The sequence below is a fragment of the Ovis canadensis genome, chromosome 6 (assembly GCF_042477335.2).
Source record: "Ovis canadensis isolate MfBH-ARS-UI-01 breed Bighorn chromosome 6, ARS-UI_OviCan_v2, whole genome shotgun sequence".
Classification (NCBI taxonomy): Eukaryota; Metazoa; Chordata; class Mammalia; order Artiodactyla; family Bovidae; genus Ovis; species Ovis canadensis.
The window spans coordinates 120,240,270-120,256,822 of NC_091250.1; the positions used below are offsets into that span (position 1 = coordinate 120,240,270).

The 16,553-nt window shown below is 46.4% G+C and overlaps 1 protein-coding gene across 1 annotated transcript in view; it reads left to right on the forward strand.

The window, feature by feature from the left end:
• The window catches only part of EVC2 (EvC ciliary complex subunit 2), a 157,839-nt gene that overhangs the window by 136,281 nt on the left and 5,005 nt on the right, over window positions 1-16,553 (forward strand). Inside the window, exons 18-20 of the mRNA XM_069593234.1 lie at window positions 6,929-7,143; window positions 10,374-10,461; window positions 15,916-16,112. Coding sequence (XP_069449335.1) covers window positions 6,929-7,143; window positions 10,374-10,461; window positions 15,916-16,112 — 500 coding nt within the window. The remainder of the gene's footprint in view (window positions 1-6,928; window positions 7,144-10,373; window positions 10,462-15,915; window positions 16,113-16,553) is intronic.

Below are 16,553 nucleotides of genomic sequence, written 5' to 3' on the forward strand. Positions count from 1 at the left end.
GGAGAACAGCAACCAGTGGGGTTGGTGCGGAGGGCCGGTGGTCGGGGGGAAGCCACTTGTGCTCAAAGGAGGATCACCTGTCCATCTCCAGCCCTGCCAGGGTTGGGGGCGGGGAGTCCCCTCTGTGAGTTTGTCATCAAAGGTTTCTGCTAACAGGACAAAGGAATTAAAAAATACTTCAGCCATTTAGTCAGAAAATCTCCAAGGTGATGAATTAAATTAGATATGCAATTATCTGGCAAGATTGACCATTTAAAAAAGAGATAAAGAAGTAACATCAGAAGTATAAAAGGCAACATGACAATAGATGCCCTAGAGGTTTTAAAAATAAGAGAATTCTATGAGCAATAATTTTATGTAGGTGAATTTCAACATTTCTAAAAAAAATTATAGCTCACAAAAATTGGCTCAAGTAGAAAAAAAATCTCCATAATCCTGTTACCATGAAAGAAATTGATTCAATAGTTTCAGAATCTTCTGACACACACACAAATATCTAACCTTGATGGTTTTATAGGCGAACTCCACCAAACCTTAAGGTAGCAAAAATTTCCAATCTCATATGCAGATCATTTGGATGATAAAAAAAAGTAGGGAATATTCCTCCTTTCATGAAGCTCATATAACCTTAACACCACAATGAGACATGACTAGTATGAGAAAGAATACAGTTTAGTCTTACCTATGAGCTAACAAAATATTAATGAATAATCCAATCATCTATAAATAGATACAACACAACCAGTATGAGTTTTTCCCCGGAAGGTAAGGTTGGTTTAACACTAAAACATGTGTGAACAAAATTCATCAGATTAAGAGATTAAAGAAACACAATTCCTGTGATTATTTTGGTATGAACAGAGCAGGTAATTTATTGAATTCAGTGCTCATCCAATGTAAGACTCCTTAGCAAATTAGTAATAGGAGGAAATCCTGTAAGATATTTACCCAAAACCCACAGGGAGTATCACTGGTAGGTGACTGGCATGGAGGCAAGGCCACCTCTTGGAATTACAGGTGAAGGAGGTGAGGTCTTCAGAGGAGGGGCAGGACCATGGTCACGTGTCAAGCAAATAAGCAACAAAGTGAGACACTAGGAGCTACTGGCTTTTAATTCCCAATTCATCTCTTCATTATAATGAAGTATAGAGGGGAAGGAGGAGCTTATGAACTCTGTGAGAAACACCTCAATTCAACCCTAAGACACCTAATGGCCCTTTTTACTTGCAACAACCCTCGTTTCTACTAGCAATTGGGTAGCACAATACTTACATTTTCAATTTTACATTAAAGCCCTTTTGAGTGACATCAAAGCTTCCTTATTCTCGAATGTGCTTGAAGTAGAAGAGTTAATATATCCTGAATTGGAAGCAACTGATAAAACTATGGATACAATGCTGTTTTTTTTTTAATGAAGATTTACATTTGGAGGGAAGACAAACCTATCATTTTACACTTGATATTAGACTTTCATCCTGCAATTTGATCATTCTGGGAAAACCACTTTCCTGTTGGGAATGGGCTTTTAAGCTGTTACACATTCAGAATTTTAAAAGCATGAAATGAAATGCTTTGGAAATAGTGATTCCTAAGAAAACTGTGTCAGGATACCTTCATTTGATGAAGCGTTTAGACTCATTTTATGAAATTGGACCACAGAAAGGACAGAACTGAATCATGGAGTTGAATGGCAATCATGAGCAGCTTTAAATGTGATGGTCTTACTCATAACACATCATGTGACCCCAGGCTAACTGCACCCACTGTATTTAATCCAGTTTTAAGTTGCTTCGTCGGAGAAGGCAATGGCACCCCACTCCAGTACTGTTGCCGGGAAAATCCCATGGACGGAGGAGCCTGGAGGGCTGCAGTCCATGGGGTCGCTAGGAGTCGGACACGACTGAGCGACTTTACTTTCACTTTTCACTTTCATGCCCTGGAGAAGGAAATGGCAACCCACTCCAGTGTTCTTGCCTGGAGAATCCCAGGGACGGGGGAGCCTGGTGGGCTGCCGTCTCTGGGGTCGCACAGAGTCGGACACGAGTGAAGCGACTTAGCAGCAGCAAGTTGCTTGGTGCGTATCTACTTTTCCAAGCCTGGACTGGACGTCTTCCTTTTCTGTCCTCTGCCTTACTGCCCACTCACCACCAGTCACTCAGTCTGTCAGTTCTGCCTTAATTTTCTTACTTTTGACCTTTGCCACCCAGCTTCGCTACTCAGACAAATCTAGACCTGAAAACAAAAAATCACACCAGGAGTAGCTCTCATCAGGGCCAGGGCACCGTGTTAAGTGTGCAAACCTTCTGTCAGCCCCGAGATGTTTTTATTCCCATTCTACAGATGGAGTTGAGGCTTAGGACTGTTAACTCATTTTACCACAGTCCCAGAACTGGGAATCAAAGCCCACACCTCCTGCTTGCAAAGCCCAGTTCCTGTTCTCACACCAATTCCCACCTGCCTCCTTCTTTCCCTCCTGCAGTCTCCTCCACCCTTCAGCCAAAGCAACATTTCTGAAAAATAAAAATAATTAGTGACAGCCCCATTCCCAGCTCCATATTTTAATATCTCCCCTCTACCCCTCCCTCCCTCAGACCCTGCATTTTAGCCCTTGGACCTTCCTGAATGCTTGAGATACATTCAGGCCTCAGTTCCTTTGAAGGACCTCTGTCTAGAAAGCTTCTGCTGCCCACCCTACAATCTCCTCTCTGGCAGCTGCAACAAGCCAAATGTTGCCTCTTCTGTGAAGCCATCCATGATTCCCTTGGGCAGAGTTGATTTCTCCTAGCTCTGTGCTCACCCTCCGTCTAGATTCCGTGAGGTGACCTGTTATCTGTCACTGTATCTGTGTTTGCACAACTGTCTCCCACGCTAGACTGTGAGTTTCCAGAGTCTAGGGGCCATGTCTCATTCACCCCGGAATCCCTTATGCCCAGTAAATGGCCTGGAGCTGTCTGTCTTCATCATCATCATCTACCCATCTGTCTATCCATCCATTCATTCAACAGATGTCTACAGAGTGCTTTCCAGAGATAATGGGAGCAAGAGATAGGGCCCCGAGTTAGAGAAACCTGAAGTTACTCCTCTCTCAGGTTCTTGGGACTTCACATGTCCTTACACTCTCTGCTCCTTAGCTAACTTATTTATAAAATGGGGTATTAACAGATTCCTAGTTTGTGCCGGTTTATGAAGGTCAAACATATTAATTCATGTAAAGATATCATGAATCGAATCTAGCACAATGTGGAAGTTCGGTGTGTGCTAATTGCCGTTATTATTATTAATAATAAGATGATGCTGATTACTGTGACTCCATAGGCCAGGCGCCTGCTTCCTGTTGGGAAGCTGCGGCTGCTGTTCACTCAGTTGTGTCCAACGCTTGTGACTCCATGAATCGTAGCCTGCCAGGCTCCTTTGTTCATGGGATTCTCCAGGCAAGAATACCGGAGTGGGTTGCCATTTCCTTCTCCAGGGGATCTTCCAGACCCAGGGATCCAATCCAGGTTTCCTGTTTGGCAGGCGAATTCTTTACAGCTGAGCCACCTGGGAAGCCTACTCCCTTCTGGGGAGAGGGATGAACAAGACAATCCCAGAGTCCCTGCCTCAGCATGGAAACTTTAGTGAAGAGAGCAGATTCTAGATTCAATTCTAGAACCACATCTTGGATTCCAGTAGTGCTAAGTGGCAGGGGTTTGAGGATAGGACTGACCCCTGGGAGAACCTGCCATCAGCAACTTAGAACCTGCAGGATGTGTTTGTTCCCAACGGGGGTTCACTTGGTCTTGGAAAATCAAAGTGTGACATGCCAGCTTTCTGTGCTCTGCCTGTTTCAGGGACACTAGAAGGTGTGGGTTTGTCCCTTCCTTCCCCATGCAGTGGGCTGGGGCTGGCATCTCAGTGGAAGCCTGGTCCATGACCAGCTCCAGGCACGCTGACAGAACATGGGAGTGGAAACTCATTAGTGCTGTTGAAAACGCTGTGTTTGGTTATGTTTCCATTTGGGAGGCAGCAAAGAGAAGGATGGTAACAATTGGAAATCTCATCATGCCAGAAGCCGGTACTCAGAGCATCCCAAACTTTTCACAGCACTGGAGGCAAAACCTATATGCTCTCCATGCCATGACCTCAGTTTACCTCTCTGGCCATTTTCTCCATGTCTTGATTTTTGAGTAATGTTTCTGAGACTTTGATACAAGCTTTGGCGCCTCTGCAAAAAGGCAGATTGTTTTGTACAAAATTTAGGAAGATCAAGGACGACCATCACCTGATGCCATCTATCCAAGGCCTCTTAGGATCAAACCCCACCCTCACCCCACCCCTTGGTAGAACACTGGCCAATAACCCCTAAAGCCCACCTTCCTGGCCACCCTCTCTTCCCCACCTAAACAGACTGTGGATAGTCTCTTGTTCCCAGATTCTCTGACTCTGATGGCCTCAGGCTGCCAATTTCTTGTTTGGCCAGTGAGAGACAGTATAGCTTGAGGGTTAGGGCACAAACCAAATCATGTATCCAGCTGACCTGGCGCCATATTCTCGTTCTGCCACTAAAGATTCATGGACGTACGTGCTGAGTCCCTTCAGTCATGTCCAACTCTTTACAACCCCATGAACTGCAGCCCTCCAGGTTCCTCTGTCCATGGGATTCTTGAGACAAGAATACTGGAGTGGGTTGCCATGCCTTCCTCCAGGGGGTCTTCCTGATCCAGGAACCAAACCCATGTGTCCTGTGTTTCCTGCATTGCAGTTGGATTCTTCACTGCTGAGCCACCTGGGAAACCCCCTTAAGAATCACATGACCTGGAAAATTACTTTTTCCTTCTGCCTCAGTTTCCACATAGGTAACGGAAAAGAAGTATGGTTTCCATGTAATTTTTATAAGATTCAATGAGATGAATCTATGCAGGGCACTGAGAGCAGTGCTGGGCGTGACCTGAGAATGGTTGGTGTGAGGCATGATCCACATTTGCTGGTCCAGCCCAGCCTTCATCATGTAGAATACATGCTGATACCCCACATACATCTGTAACAGGTGTGAGCTGCTAGGCAGATGCCATGGGCTGCAGGTGAGGGGGTAGAAATGCAGCACTGCACCCCAGGAGCTCACATTCTAGCAGGAAATAGAGCATTGTTCCAGTCTGCTTGTGCTGCTGGGCCCAAACACCATAGACTTCAGGGCTTAAAGAACAGACATTGATTTTCTCACAGTTCTTGAGGCTGGGAAGTCCAAGATCAAGGTGCCAGCTGATTCTATTTCTGGTGAAGAATCGTTGTGGTTTGCACACAGCTGCCTTCTCACTGTGCCGTCATGTGACAGAGAGAGCGCCAATCTCTTTTTCTTCCTATAAGGGCACTAATCCCATCATGGGGGCCCCACCCTCATGTCTGTCTAAACCTATGCATGACTGCTTGCAGTCCTGTCTGACTCTTTGCAATCCTATGGACTGTAGCCTGCCAGGCTCCTCTGCCTGTGAGATTTTCCCAGCAAGAAAACTGGAGTGGGTTGCCATTTTCTCCTCCAGGGGATCTTCCCAACTCAGGGATGGAGCCTGCATCTCTTGCATCTCTTGCCTTGGTAGGTGGGTTCTTTACCACTAGTGCCACCTGGGAAGCCCTACTGACCCCTAAAGCCCACACCTCCAGGCATTAGGATCCAGGGATTAGGATTAGGGATCCAGCATATGGATCTAAGGCGCCACAAACAGTCATTCAGTCTGTAACAGGAAAATACTAGGGGTAGTGAGTGGGCAGTTGAGGAAGGGGTGTCTGTATCTCCCAAGGAACGTAGGGAGCCTGTAGTAAGTCCCTGACAGCTTTTGATTACCGAGGCAACCATTTCGAAAACATCCGACTGAAATAAACAGGTTGCCAACTAAACAACTAGATAAAAGCAGACTGCCCCACCCATGAAGTTCCTGTTTCCGGGAAGTTCTGGTTGACCTACATACCGGACCTCTTGAGTGAACCTGCTTTGCCCTCTCTGCATCCTAATTCCTGCTCTTTTAAGTTCACCAACAGAGAGAGAACCAGTGATCCCTAGGTACCCCACCTTTGACCCCCAAAATTGCAGAGCACCCGGGTCATGTTCTTTTGCTCTCCTTTTGACCCTGCTGTGTGGCCCAGGTGTGCCATGTACCCTCCAGAATGTGTTCCTTGTGTTTTCAAGGTCCTTGATGGTTGTGGCCGAGGTGTTGTCCCAGCGTGCAGGCAAAAGCTGCTGACTTTGTAACATGCTTCTGTTCCCTCACATCTTTCTACCCTTCATTTTCTAGTGTCTGTTTAATATTTAATTTGTACTGAATGTTTAATACTGAAGTTTTACTGAAAATAATATTTTTCAGCTTTTTTATTTTGAAATAATTATAGATTCACAAGAAGTCACAAAAATAGTCATAAGAATCACAAGGACTGATCTAACCTCAGCATCGGCCCAGCAGGGAAATGTCTCTGGGGGCTGCCACAGGGAATGTGGACCCAGGTGAGGACCCCCAGCAGCTCCAGCCAGTAGCATCATGGACTATGGCTGAGACCAGCACAATGCAGTTTCCCCAAGGAGGGTCTTCTAAAGCCAGTCTTTGAAAGAAGACTCGGAGTTGGCCAGGCAAACAGGGAAAGGGCCTGCAGGTAGGGGCGCAGCATGTGCAAAGGCACGAGGTGCGAGGGACCCGGACGCAGTCTCATTGTGCTGTTTGCACAGCTGGATGGCAGGGGGCGGACAGTGATGGGGAACACATGTCCACCCATGGCTGATTCATGTCAGTGTATGGCAAAACCCACTACAGTATGGTAAAGTAATTAGCCTCCAATTAAAATAAATTAATTAATTTAAAAAAAGAAGAGGAGGTCCTGCCAGGCTTGCAGCGCCGAGCCAAGAGGGGTGGATTTTATCCCTCGGCCCACCTGCCTTGTGCTCAGCCTGCCCGTCTGTGTGCAGGAGCTCCAGGAGCTGGAGAGAAAGTTGGAGGACCAGCTGGCACACCAGGAGGCGGCCCAGCTGCAGCGGGCACTGGACAGTTGGCAGCAGTGGGCAGGCGAAGGACCTGGGCTTCTGCAGGAACCGGAGGAGACAGATTCTGAAAGGCAGGTCTCTGCTGTCCTGCGGCGAGCCCTTAGCAAGGGTCAGAAGCTACTGGAGCATCACCAGCAGAGGTGAGCTAAGGACCCAGTGTATGACATCTTCTTTATGCATTCATCTGTGGATGGACACTTAGGTTGCTTCCATGTCTTGGCTATTGTAACTAGTGTTGCAGTGAACACAGGGGTACATGTATCTTTCGGAAAACAAAATTTTTAACAGCTTTGTAATTTTCCATTGTGAAGAACAGGGTGAAAACTATAATACATAGAATGACTCCATTTTTGAAAATGCAAATTCACTGAAAGAAAATAGGCCAGACTGTAATAGATGTGATTTCTGTGTGGTGAGATTACAGGTGACTTTAATGTGTTTGATTATGCTTTTCTGTGTAAATACAACATCAAAGCACAATTCTGTTCCACTGAAATAATTGCATAAGAGGCTGACTCTGTTTGATCAGAGGAAAATGCTCAGAGATGTTGATTTGACTTGGACTTGATTATGGATTTTAGTATATTTAACACCCTAATGTATTCCATGCTTCATGGAGAAAATTGCTGTGGATCAAGCTTTTTGTATGAGTTGTACCCTCACAGGGTTTCAGTTCAGTTCAGTTGCTCAGTCGTGTCCGACTCTTTGTGACCCCATGAATCGCAGCATGCCAGGCCTAATAACCAGCAAGAGGCAGGATGGATAACCCAGGATACCAGCTTTAATTGGCTGAGGGGATAGATTGGGAAGGCCACCTTGTGGGGAAGTCAAGAAACCTGATGGAGACCTCATGTGATAAGGTGCCACCCAGCTTCTGTGGTCAGAGCCAGGTCCACCCTTGGGAGATGATTCTGGGCCCACCTCAACACAGGAGCACGTGGTGGATGAAGACCCCAGACCTTGGTGTTCTTGAGCACCAGGCATGACAGCTAATTCTGAGAGTTTTCACATTAGGATTACCGTTGGAGGTCAGAGGGATCAAAAAGCGCCCACTGTACTGAGCAGGCATCTTGAGACTGAAAAGCAAGGCAGGCAGCTCCATTTAACCGATGGATCCATTTATCTAGGGTAACTTACTCACATAGTGGGATCACGCGGACAACCACCCAGAAGGCTTCACAGCTTCACTCTAAACCGAGGGGCCACTGAGACAATTTTATAAGTAACCTAGGGTATGGGGTAGGTGCTTGGAAATGGGATGTGTTGTCCTAAGTCAAAATTTATGAATGGGTAACTAGTCTTTGGATGCCAGGAATACTTCAGGGAAGGTTTTCATCCTTTTCTAGGGAATAATAAAGCACAGAGAATACCTGACCCTAATGGAGAAGGTGATGGCACCCCACTCCAGTACTCTTGCCTGGAAAATCCCAGGGACAGAGGAGCCTGGTAGGCTGCGGTCCATGGAGTCGCTAGGAGTCGAACACGACTGAGTGACTTCCCTTTCCCTTTTCCCTTTCATTCATTGGAGAAAGAAATGGCAACCCACTCCAGTGTTCTTGCCTGGAGAATCCCAGGGACTGGGGAGCCTGGTGGGCTGCCGTCTATGGGGTCACACAGAGTCGGACACTATTGAAGTGACTTAGCAGAGAGAGAATGATTGTTACAACTGCACTCATCTCACATGCTAGTAAAGTAATGCTCAAAATTCTCCAAGCCAGGCTTCAGCAATACGTGAACTGTGAACTCCCTGATGTTCAAGCTGGTTTTAGAAAAGGCAGAGGAACCAGAGATCAATTGCCAACATCCGCTGGATCATGGAAAAAGCAAGAGAGTTCCAGAAAAACATCTATTTCTGCTTTATTGACTATGCCAAAGCCTTTGACTGGGTGGATCACAATAAACTGTGGAAAATTCTAAAGGAGATGGGAATACCAGACCACCTGACCTGCCTCTTGAGAAATCTGTATGCAGGTCAGGAAGCAACAGTTAGAAATGGACATGGAAAAACAGACTGGTTCCAAATAGGAAAAGGAGTTGGTCAAGGCTGTATATTGTCACCCTGCTTATTTAACTTCTATGCAGAGTACATCATGAGAAACGCTGGACTGGAAGAAACACAAGTTGGTATCAAGATTGCTGGGAGAAATACCAATCACCTCAGATATGCAGATGACACCACCCTGATGGCAGAAAGTGAAGAGGAACTAAAAAGCCTCTTGATGAAAGTGAAAGAGGAGAGCAAAAGTTGGCTTAAAGTTCAACATTCAGAAAACGAAGATCATGGCATCTGGTCCCATCACTTCATGGGAAATCGATGGGGAAACAGTGGAAACAGTGTCAGACTTTTTTTGGGGGGGCTCCAAAATCACTGCAGATGGTGATTGCAGCCATGAAATTAAAAGACGCTTACTCCTTGGAAGAAAAGTTATGACCAACCTAGATAGCATATTCAAAAGCAGAGACATTACTTTGCCGACTAAGGTCCGTCTAGTCAAGGCTATGGTTTTTCCTGTGGTCATGTATGGATGTGAGAGTTGGACTGTGAAGAAGGCTGAGCACCAAAGAATTGATGCTTTTGAACTGTGGTGTTGGAGAAGACTCTTGAGAGTCCCTTGGACTGCAAGGAGATCCAACTAGTCCATCCTGAAAGAGATCAACCCTGGGATTTCTTTGGAAGGAATGATGCTAAAGCTGAAACTCCAGTACTTTGGCCACCTCATGCGAAGAGTTGACTCATTTGAAAAGACTCTGGTGCTGGGAGGGATTGGGGGCAGGAGGAGAAGGGGACGACCCAGGATGAGATGGCTGGATGGCATCACCAACTCGATGGACGTGAGTCTGAGTCAACTCCGGGAGATGGTGATGGCCAGGGAGGCCTGGCGTGCTGCGATTCATGGGGTCGCAAAGAGTCGGACACGACTGAGCAACTGAACTGAACTGAATGATTGTTAAACAATATCTATTAACTACAAAGCCTTTGATGACAGAGAAGTGATTAATTGCACAGTCCTGGGTGGGTCAGCAAAAGGACAGGAAATACCGTAAGGGCCCAAGATGACATCAGTTATACTAATAGCTATGCACAGTACAAGTTGCCCTTCAAAGCCACAGAAAAGTCTCCATATAGTTCCCACAAAAATTCTCACTTGAAGGAGCCCTCCATCCTGGTGAGCAGTCCCTGATTCATGTATTTGTGAGATAATCTAGCTAAAAAGAGGACAGCTTCTTCTGGCTATCTCTTTTGATGGATTTTTTTAAAAATCATGTAGATTAGGTTTTTGATACTTTGTTATTTAACCAACTAGACAGTCTTCTCATAGGATCACTTTATAACAACACTGAACTGATGGAGATTTTGTTTTCACCCTAGTTTGAGAGAGGAGCAAGAAGACAGTGTCGTGCTGGAAGATTTGCTGGAGAATATGGAGACTGACACCTTTGTGACCCTGTATGGCCAGGTGAGAACAAGTTCACTGTGCCTTGGGTCCATCCCTTGCCAGCCCATAACTTGACCTTTTTCTCAGAGTCCACGTTTCCTCACCTGCAGGACACAGATGATAACAGGAACCTTGAGAACTGCTAAGAGGATTTGTGAAAAGGCCTGGCCTAGGGCCAGCACCTAGGGGACATTCAATTGGGGTTACAACAGCAGCAAAAACAATAGTAATCACTGCCCTGGTCAGTTTCTTTTCTGTGATTAGACAGGCACCCAAATGTTCTTCTTCTCAGTCTTAAATAGGTTTAAGTTAAGTTCTACCAGGAACAAAGTTAGTCATTGAAATCTGGGCCATATAAGGAGAATGCTGAGATTGTACACCACGTTTCAACTTTTCTGTGTTGAGGTTAGGTAGTCTCATTCTTGGCCAGAGCTGCAGCCCTCATCAGTGTTCCTGAGACAGCACGCGAGGCTGTGCACACGGAGTCATACGCAGAGTTACGTAACTCTACCAGTGGTGTTTTATGTGCATCCCAAGGCGGGCTTCCTGGTTTCTTTGAGTCTCAGCAAATGTGATTTGTGACAGTGGCTTATGCCAGTCACAGGCCATTGGGAGGTAGGTGTTGCTGACCTTGCTTCAGTTCAACGATGTCCCTGTTACACTCTGATTCTTCCCACCTCTCCTTGAAGTTCCAGCTGCTGTGTCTGCGTTCACGTGAAGAGGGTGAAGGTGGAACACAATCACTCTGCTATCTTTTCTTTCCAAGAAAGTACATGCCACCAAATCTCTGAAGCAAATTATACTCATATCTTGAGGAGGCCCGACCCATGGATCCCTGGTTGCCAGGGGGGCTGCAGGTTCAACACTTCCTTTTCAGCCTCCAAAGAGAGCCAGCAGGGAGCAGGGGTAGGGGCACTTTCTGGTGTCCAGCCAGCAGGATTGGCCACAACTGTCCACAGGCACATGCATCTTCTCACTTGTATTAGTTTCCTATTGCTGCTGTAACAAATTACTACCAATTTAGTGGCTTAACAGAACACAAATTTATTATCTTCTTGTTCTGTGGGTCAGAAGTCCTGCATGGGTTTTACCAGACTAAAATTAAAGTGTCAATAGGTCTGTACTCCTTCTAAGGCTCTGGGAGAATCTGTCTCCTCCTCATTCCAGTAATTGTCAGAATTTGATTCATTGTGGTTGTAGGACTGAGGTTTTCATTTCCTTGCTAGCTGTCAGCTGATGGCTGTTACCAGTTTCTAGAGGCATTTGAATTTCTTAGTTCATGGCTCCCTTCTTTCACCTTCAAACTCAACAAATCACATCTTACTGATGCTTCTTCCATCGTCATCACATCTCTCTCTGACCTACCACAGCAGGAAAAGTACTGTGCTTTTAAGGACCCATGTGATGATGAGGTTGGACTCATCTGGATAATCAGTCTAGGATACTCTCAGCTCATGATCATTAAGCTTCATCACAAAGTCCCTTGCCATGTAAAAGGACATATTCACAGGTTCTGGCATGGGGCATGAACACCTTCGAGGCCATTATTCTGCCAATCACACCAGACAGGAAGACAAGGTTAAGCGTCAAAGTCAATAGTAAGTCTAACATGCTTCTTCCTCTTTGACATGAGAGCTGCCTGGGCTTTTTTGATATTTACAGCAAGAGAGGAGTACCCACTCATGGCAGGACCCAGGAGAGTACTTGCCATTCATCTCACTGTCTGGCAATTCTACTATCATCCCCTTATAGACAAGTCCTCCAGAGGGGACATTATTGCCCAAGCTCACATTGAGGAGCCCGGTGGAGCTAGGATTGGAGCCCACATTCTTCTACCCCACATCTCTTAGCCTGAGCTCCAGACTGGGGATGGGGGAGGCAGCAGAAGTTTCCAGAACACCTGTTGTGTGTTGAGTATCATCCTAGGCACTCGTATCAATTATTCATTTAATCCCTGCAGAAAGCTGGGAATCAGGAACTATCTTCTCTATTTTGCAAATAGAGCCACCAAGGTATGAATGGGTGGCTTAGGGTTCCAGGGCTCACCGTCCTCCTTGGAGCTCAGGACTCGGCCTGGGGTTGGTGACTACACAGCATGTGCTCTTCCTGCTGTGTTGCCCTGCAGAGCACATGCTGCTCCTGGCCTGGGTCTCTGTGGGAACTGAGCCGTCTCCGACGCTCACTGTGATTCCCCTTCTTCTTTGTCACTAAGAGACTTGACAGATGGCCAAAGTGTCATGTGTAGAATATCATCAGGTTCATCCCTAATTTGTTGGCTCTTTTAAACTGTGAACTCTGCTAAAGAACTGGCTCTGTCAGCAGTAAAATGCTGATGGGATGGAAGCCTTGAGCAGCAGGAATCATTAGGAGGGTGACTTTTCTTTGCACCCCCTCCCCATCCTGTGCCTTGTAGAATCCCCCAGCAATGTCTACTCAACTTCATTTCTTTCTTTCCAGCCCTTGTGTATTAGTGAGGGTTTTCCAGAGAAACAGAATCACAAAGACTTGGGAAAAGAGGGAGAAAGAGGTTTACTTTAAGGAATTAGCATATGTGATTGTGGAGACTGGCAAGTCCAAATAGGCTGACAATATAGAAGAGCAGTCTGGAGACCAGGAAAGAGCCAGTGTCACAGTTCAAGTTCAAAGGCCCACTACTGGCAGAATTCCCTCTGGCTCAGGGGTCAGTCTTTGTTCTGTTCAAGCTTTCACCTGATTAGATGGAGCCCACCCACATTGTGGAGGGCAATCTGGTTTAAGTCCACTGACTCTAGTGTTAATCTCATTCAAAAGCTACTTCACAGATATATCCAGAATTATGTTTCTCCATATAAATCATGGCACTGTGGCCCAGACAAGTTGACCTATAAAATTAACCATCACTCCCTTTGCAGAGGAGTCCTGTTTTTGCCTGTTTCTTCTTTGTACCAGGCAAGAGAATAACCAGGGAAACCCAGTCCCACCCCCATTCTTTCTACTTCTTCTAAATACTCCTCCCCCTCTTCCTCCTCTTCCTTCTCCTCCTCCTTCTTTTTCTTCTTTCCCCTGCAATCTCTGTCTTTCTCTCCCCCTCCCTCCCAACCCTCCCCCACCTCTCTGTGTCTTTTGTTTTATTTCCTGCTTATTACACTACCTTAGGGACAGCATAGTTTGAATTACAATATTTGCATGAAGGATCATTTCCACATGAGCACCCATGTTTTCATATTTATGCAACTTTGCATATTTATGACAATGTCAAAATAACACTCAAATGCCTGCTCTGTGCTAGACACATCACACATCATCCCAGTTAATACTCACTGTTGCACTGGGTCCCTGGCAGTGGAAAGAGCCTCCCCGAGGCACTGCTGCAAATCCATCACTCCTTCTGAGACGGCAATGGTACCAGCAGCAGTGGATATCAGCCCAGTGTTGTGGAGAGGCATGGAGAGGACCATCACTGGACAGATGAAGAAACTGAGGGTCAGAGAGGTGATGTGACTTGCCAAGGTCCCACAGCCAGTCAGTGGTGGAGCTTGTTTTAAACCAGTTTCTCTTCCCTTAAAGATGCTACTCATTTCATGCTACTGCACCATTCCCTTTGAAGCAAAATATTTCCTAATTGTTTCGTGATTAAAATGGGAAGGGGGAGCTCATTTTAAAATGAATGGTACTAACTCAGCAAGGCAGAAAGGTTCCTTGTGCTGTGGGAAGAGGTTGGGACCCCACCTGAGGTCCTCACTGAACTCATCTCCTTTACTCCCTCAAGGCGCCAGTATGACTTGTAGACAGTAGAGTGAAATTCTTTTTTAACCACGTATAATATGACTTCAGTTCAGTTCAGTTCAGTCACTCAGCCATGTCCGACTCTTTGTGACCCCATGAATCGCAGCACGCCAGGCCTCTCTGTCCATCACCAACTCCCAGAGTTCACTCAGACTCACGTCCATCAAGTCAGTGATGCCATCCAGCCATCTCATCCTGGATCGTCCCCTTCTCCTCCTGCCCCCAATCCCTCCCAGCATCAGAGTCTTTTCCAATGAGTCAACTCTTCGCATGAGGTGGCCAAAGTACTAGAGTTTCAGCTTTAGCATCATTCCTTCTTAGAGTCAGCTTAGCATCTTCTGAAGAGGCTTTTTTCTTGAATAAATATTGACTGTGCTCCTAGTAAGTGGCAAGTGCTATCCTAGGCCCTGGGATTTTAGCAGCAAAGTAAACAGATGAAGCCCAGTCTCTCAGGAACTGATATTCTAGTGGATAGAGCAGGCAAGCAACAAAATAGATACATAAAATATATATTATTTTATATGGATTTTGATCTCATTTTTATAGTCGTGTTCGTCTATCCACCCACTGTCCATCACTCCATCTGTTTGCCTCTCCTTTCATCTGGCTCTTTGTCCACCCATCCATCCATCTATCCATTTATTCTGTCTATACATCCATCCCCCAACCATCTCTGCATCCATCCATCCATTCATCTGCCCATTTGTCCACTCATCATCTATCCATCCACTGTCCATAACCCATTTATCCACTCATCCATTTATCCATCTGTATAACCCATCCATCCATCCATTCATCTATTTACATACATACGTAGAAAGATTTCTAGAATGTGCTTTGCCTAATGCTACTGATAATTATTTCTGGGTAGTGGCCCTTGGAGTAATTAACAGCATTATTGCGCTTTTCCCAGGTGGCGCTCATGGTAAACAACCTGCCTGCCAATGTAGGAGACATAAAAGATGCAGGTTTGATCTCTAGGTTCAGACGATCCCCTGGAGGAGGAAATGGCAACCCATTCCATTATTCTTGCCTGGAGGATCCCATGGGCAGAGGAGCCTGGCAGACTGCAGTCCATGGGATCACAAAGAGTCAGACCCGACTGAAGTGACTTAGCATGCAGCACACTGCGTCCCTAACTCCTGGCCAGGTCTGCTCTGTTCTCCATTCCTACATTCTGTCAACTCTGGTTATTCACTTGGAATCATACAGGATGTGAATGTGCAGCCTGGCTCTTTCTAGGCAGTAGAAAGCCCTAGGGATCCATCCATTTCTTTCACTGCAGGCTGTGGTATGGCCATAGTACAGTTTCTTTAACCCTCCACTGCTGTAGGGCCTTTTCAGTTGTTTCCACAGCCTGTGCTGTTCCCTCTGAGCCATGTCGCCTCACGGAACATGAGTAGGAGGAGAAATTACTAATTGGCCTGGCTGCAGGCCAGGGCTGTAACTATGATGAGTGAGTTACCCTCTATCCAGGAGGGTACCTGGAAGGGATGGATGAAGGCTTAGGGAATGTCATGGGGAGCCAAGGCTGCTGACCAAATAGATTTTCTTGACAGCTCTGTAAATTTGGGGACATGTTTTCAAGACCAAGCTACTAAAATATTTATCTCCCTGGGACAAAAAGTCCTAAGACCGTGATCCATTCAACCCTGCTGTTCATCAAGGTGAGAGCTGTGAGGCTCTGAGTCCCTGCATTCACTCCTCCAGGAGCTGAGACTGGCGTCATACCTGTTGAAGCTGACGATGCTGCCAGGGAGCACACTGCGCCGGCTCCTGACTGTGGCTCTGCCCGCAGCCTCGCAGGCCGAGCTGCTGGCTGTGCTGGACTCCGTGGGCCAGAAGCATCAAGACCACGTGGTGGAGAACAACGGCAGCGGGGTGCAGGCTGACCTGGGCAGGAGGGGGTGAGTGCAGGGTCGGCCGCCTTTGGAAAATGAGGTCCCATTTTCCTGGGGGTGGTGAGCCGGACCATGGGCACAAGCACACCTGGCTTCCCAGGGGAGCTTCCTCACTCAAGGAGTAGACGGCATCCAGGAGTGTCATCATGAATCCTGGAAGTCATAGCAGGCCCAAGGGTTTTGTCCACAGTGTCTCTTTTCATCACTGGTTCACTTCCCAATGGGATTTTAAGACAGTAGGTTTCCTTGGGCAGTAAATATGCCATATACATCCAGTAAATGCATAAAGGAAAAAGGCAAAGAAACACCATGGTTCTATCAGCTGGAGCAACTGGCTATTAGCATTTTGTTACAATTCTTCCTCCAGAATGGGTTTGTCTGCTGGGTTGTATGAGTGTGTGTGGTGTGTGTGTGTGTGTGTGTGCACGCGTGTGTGTGTGCGTGTGT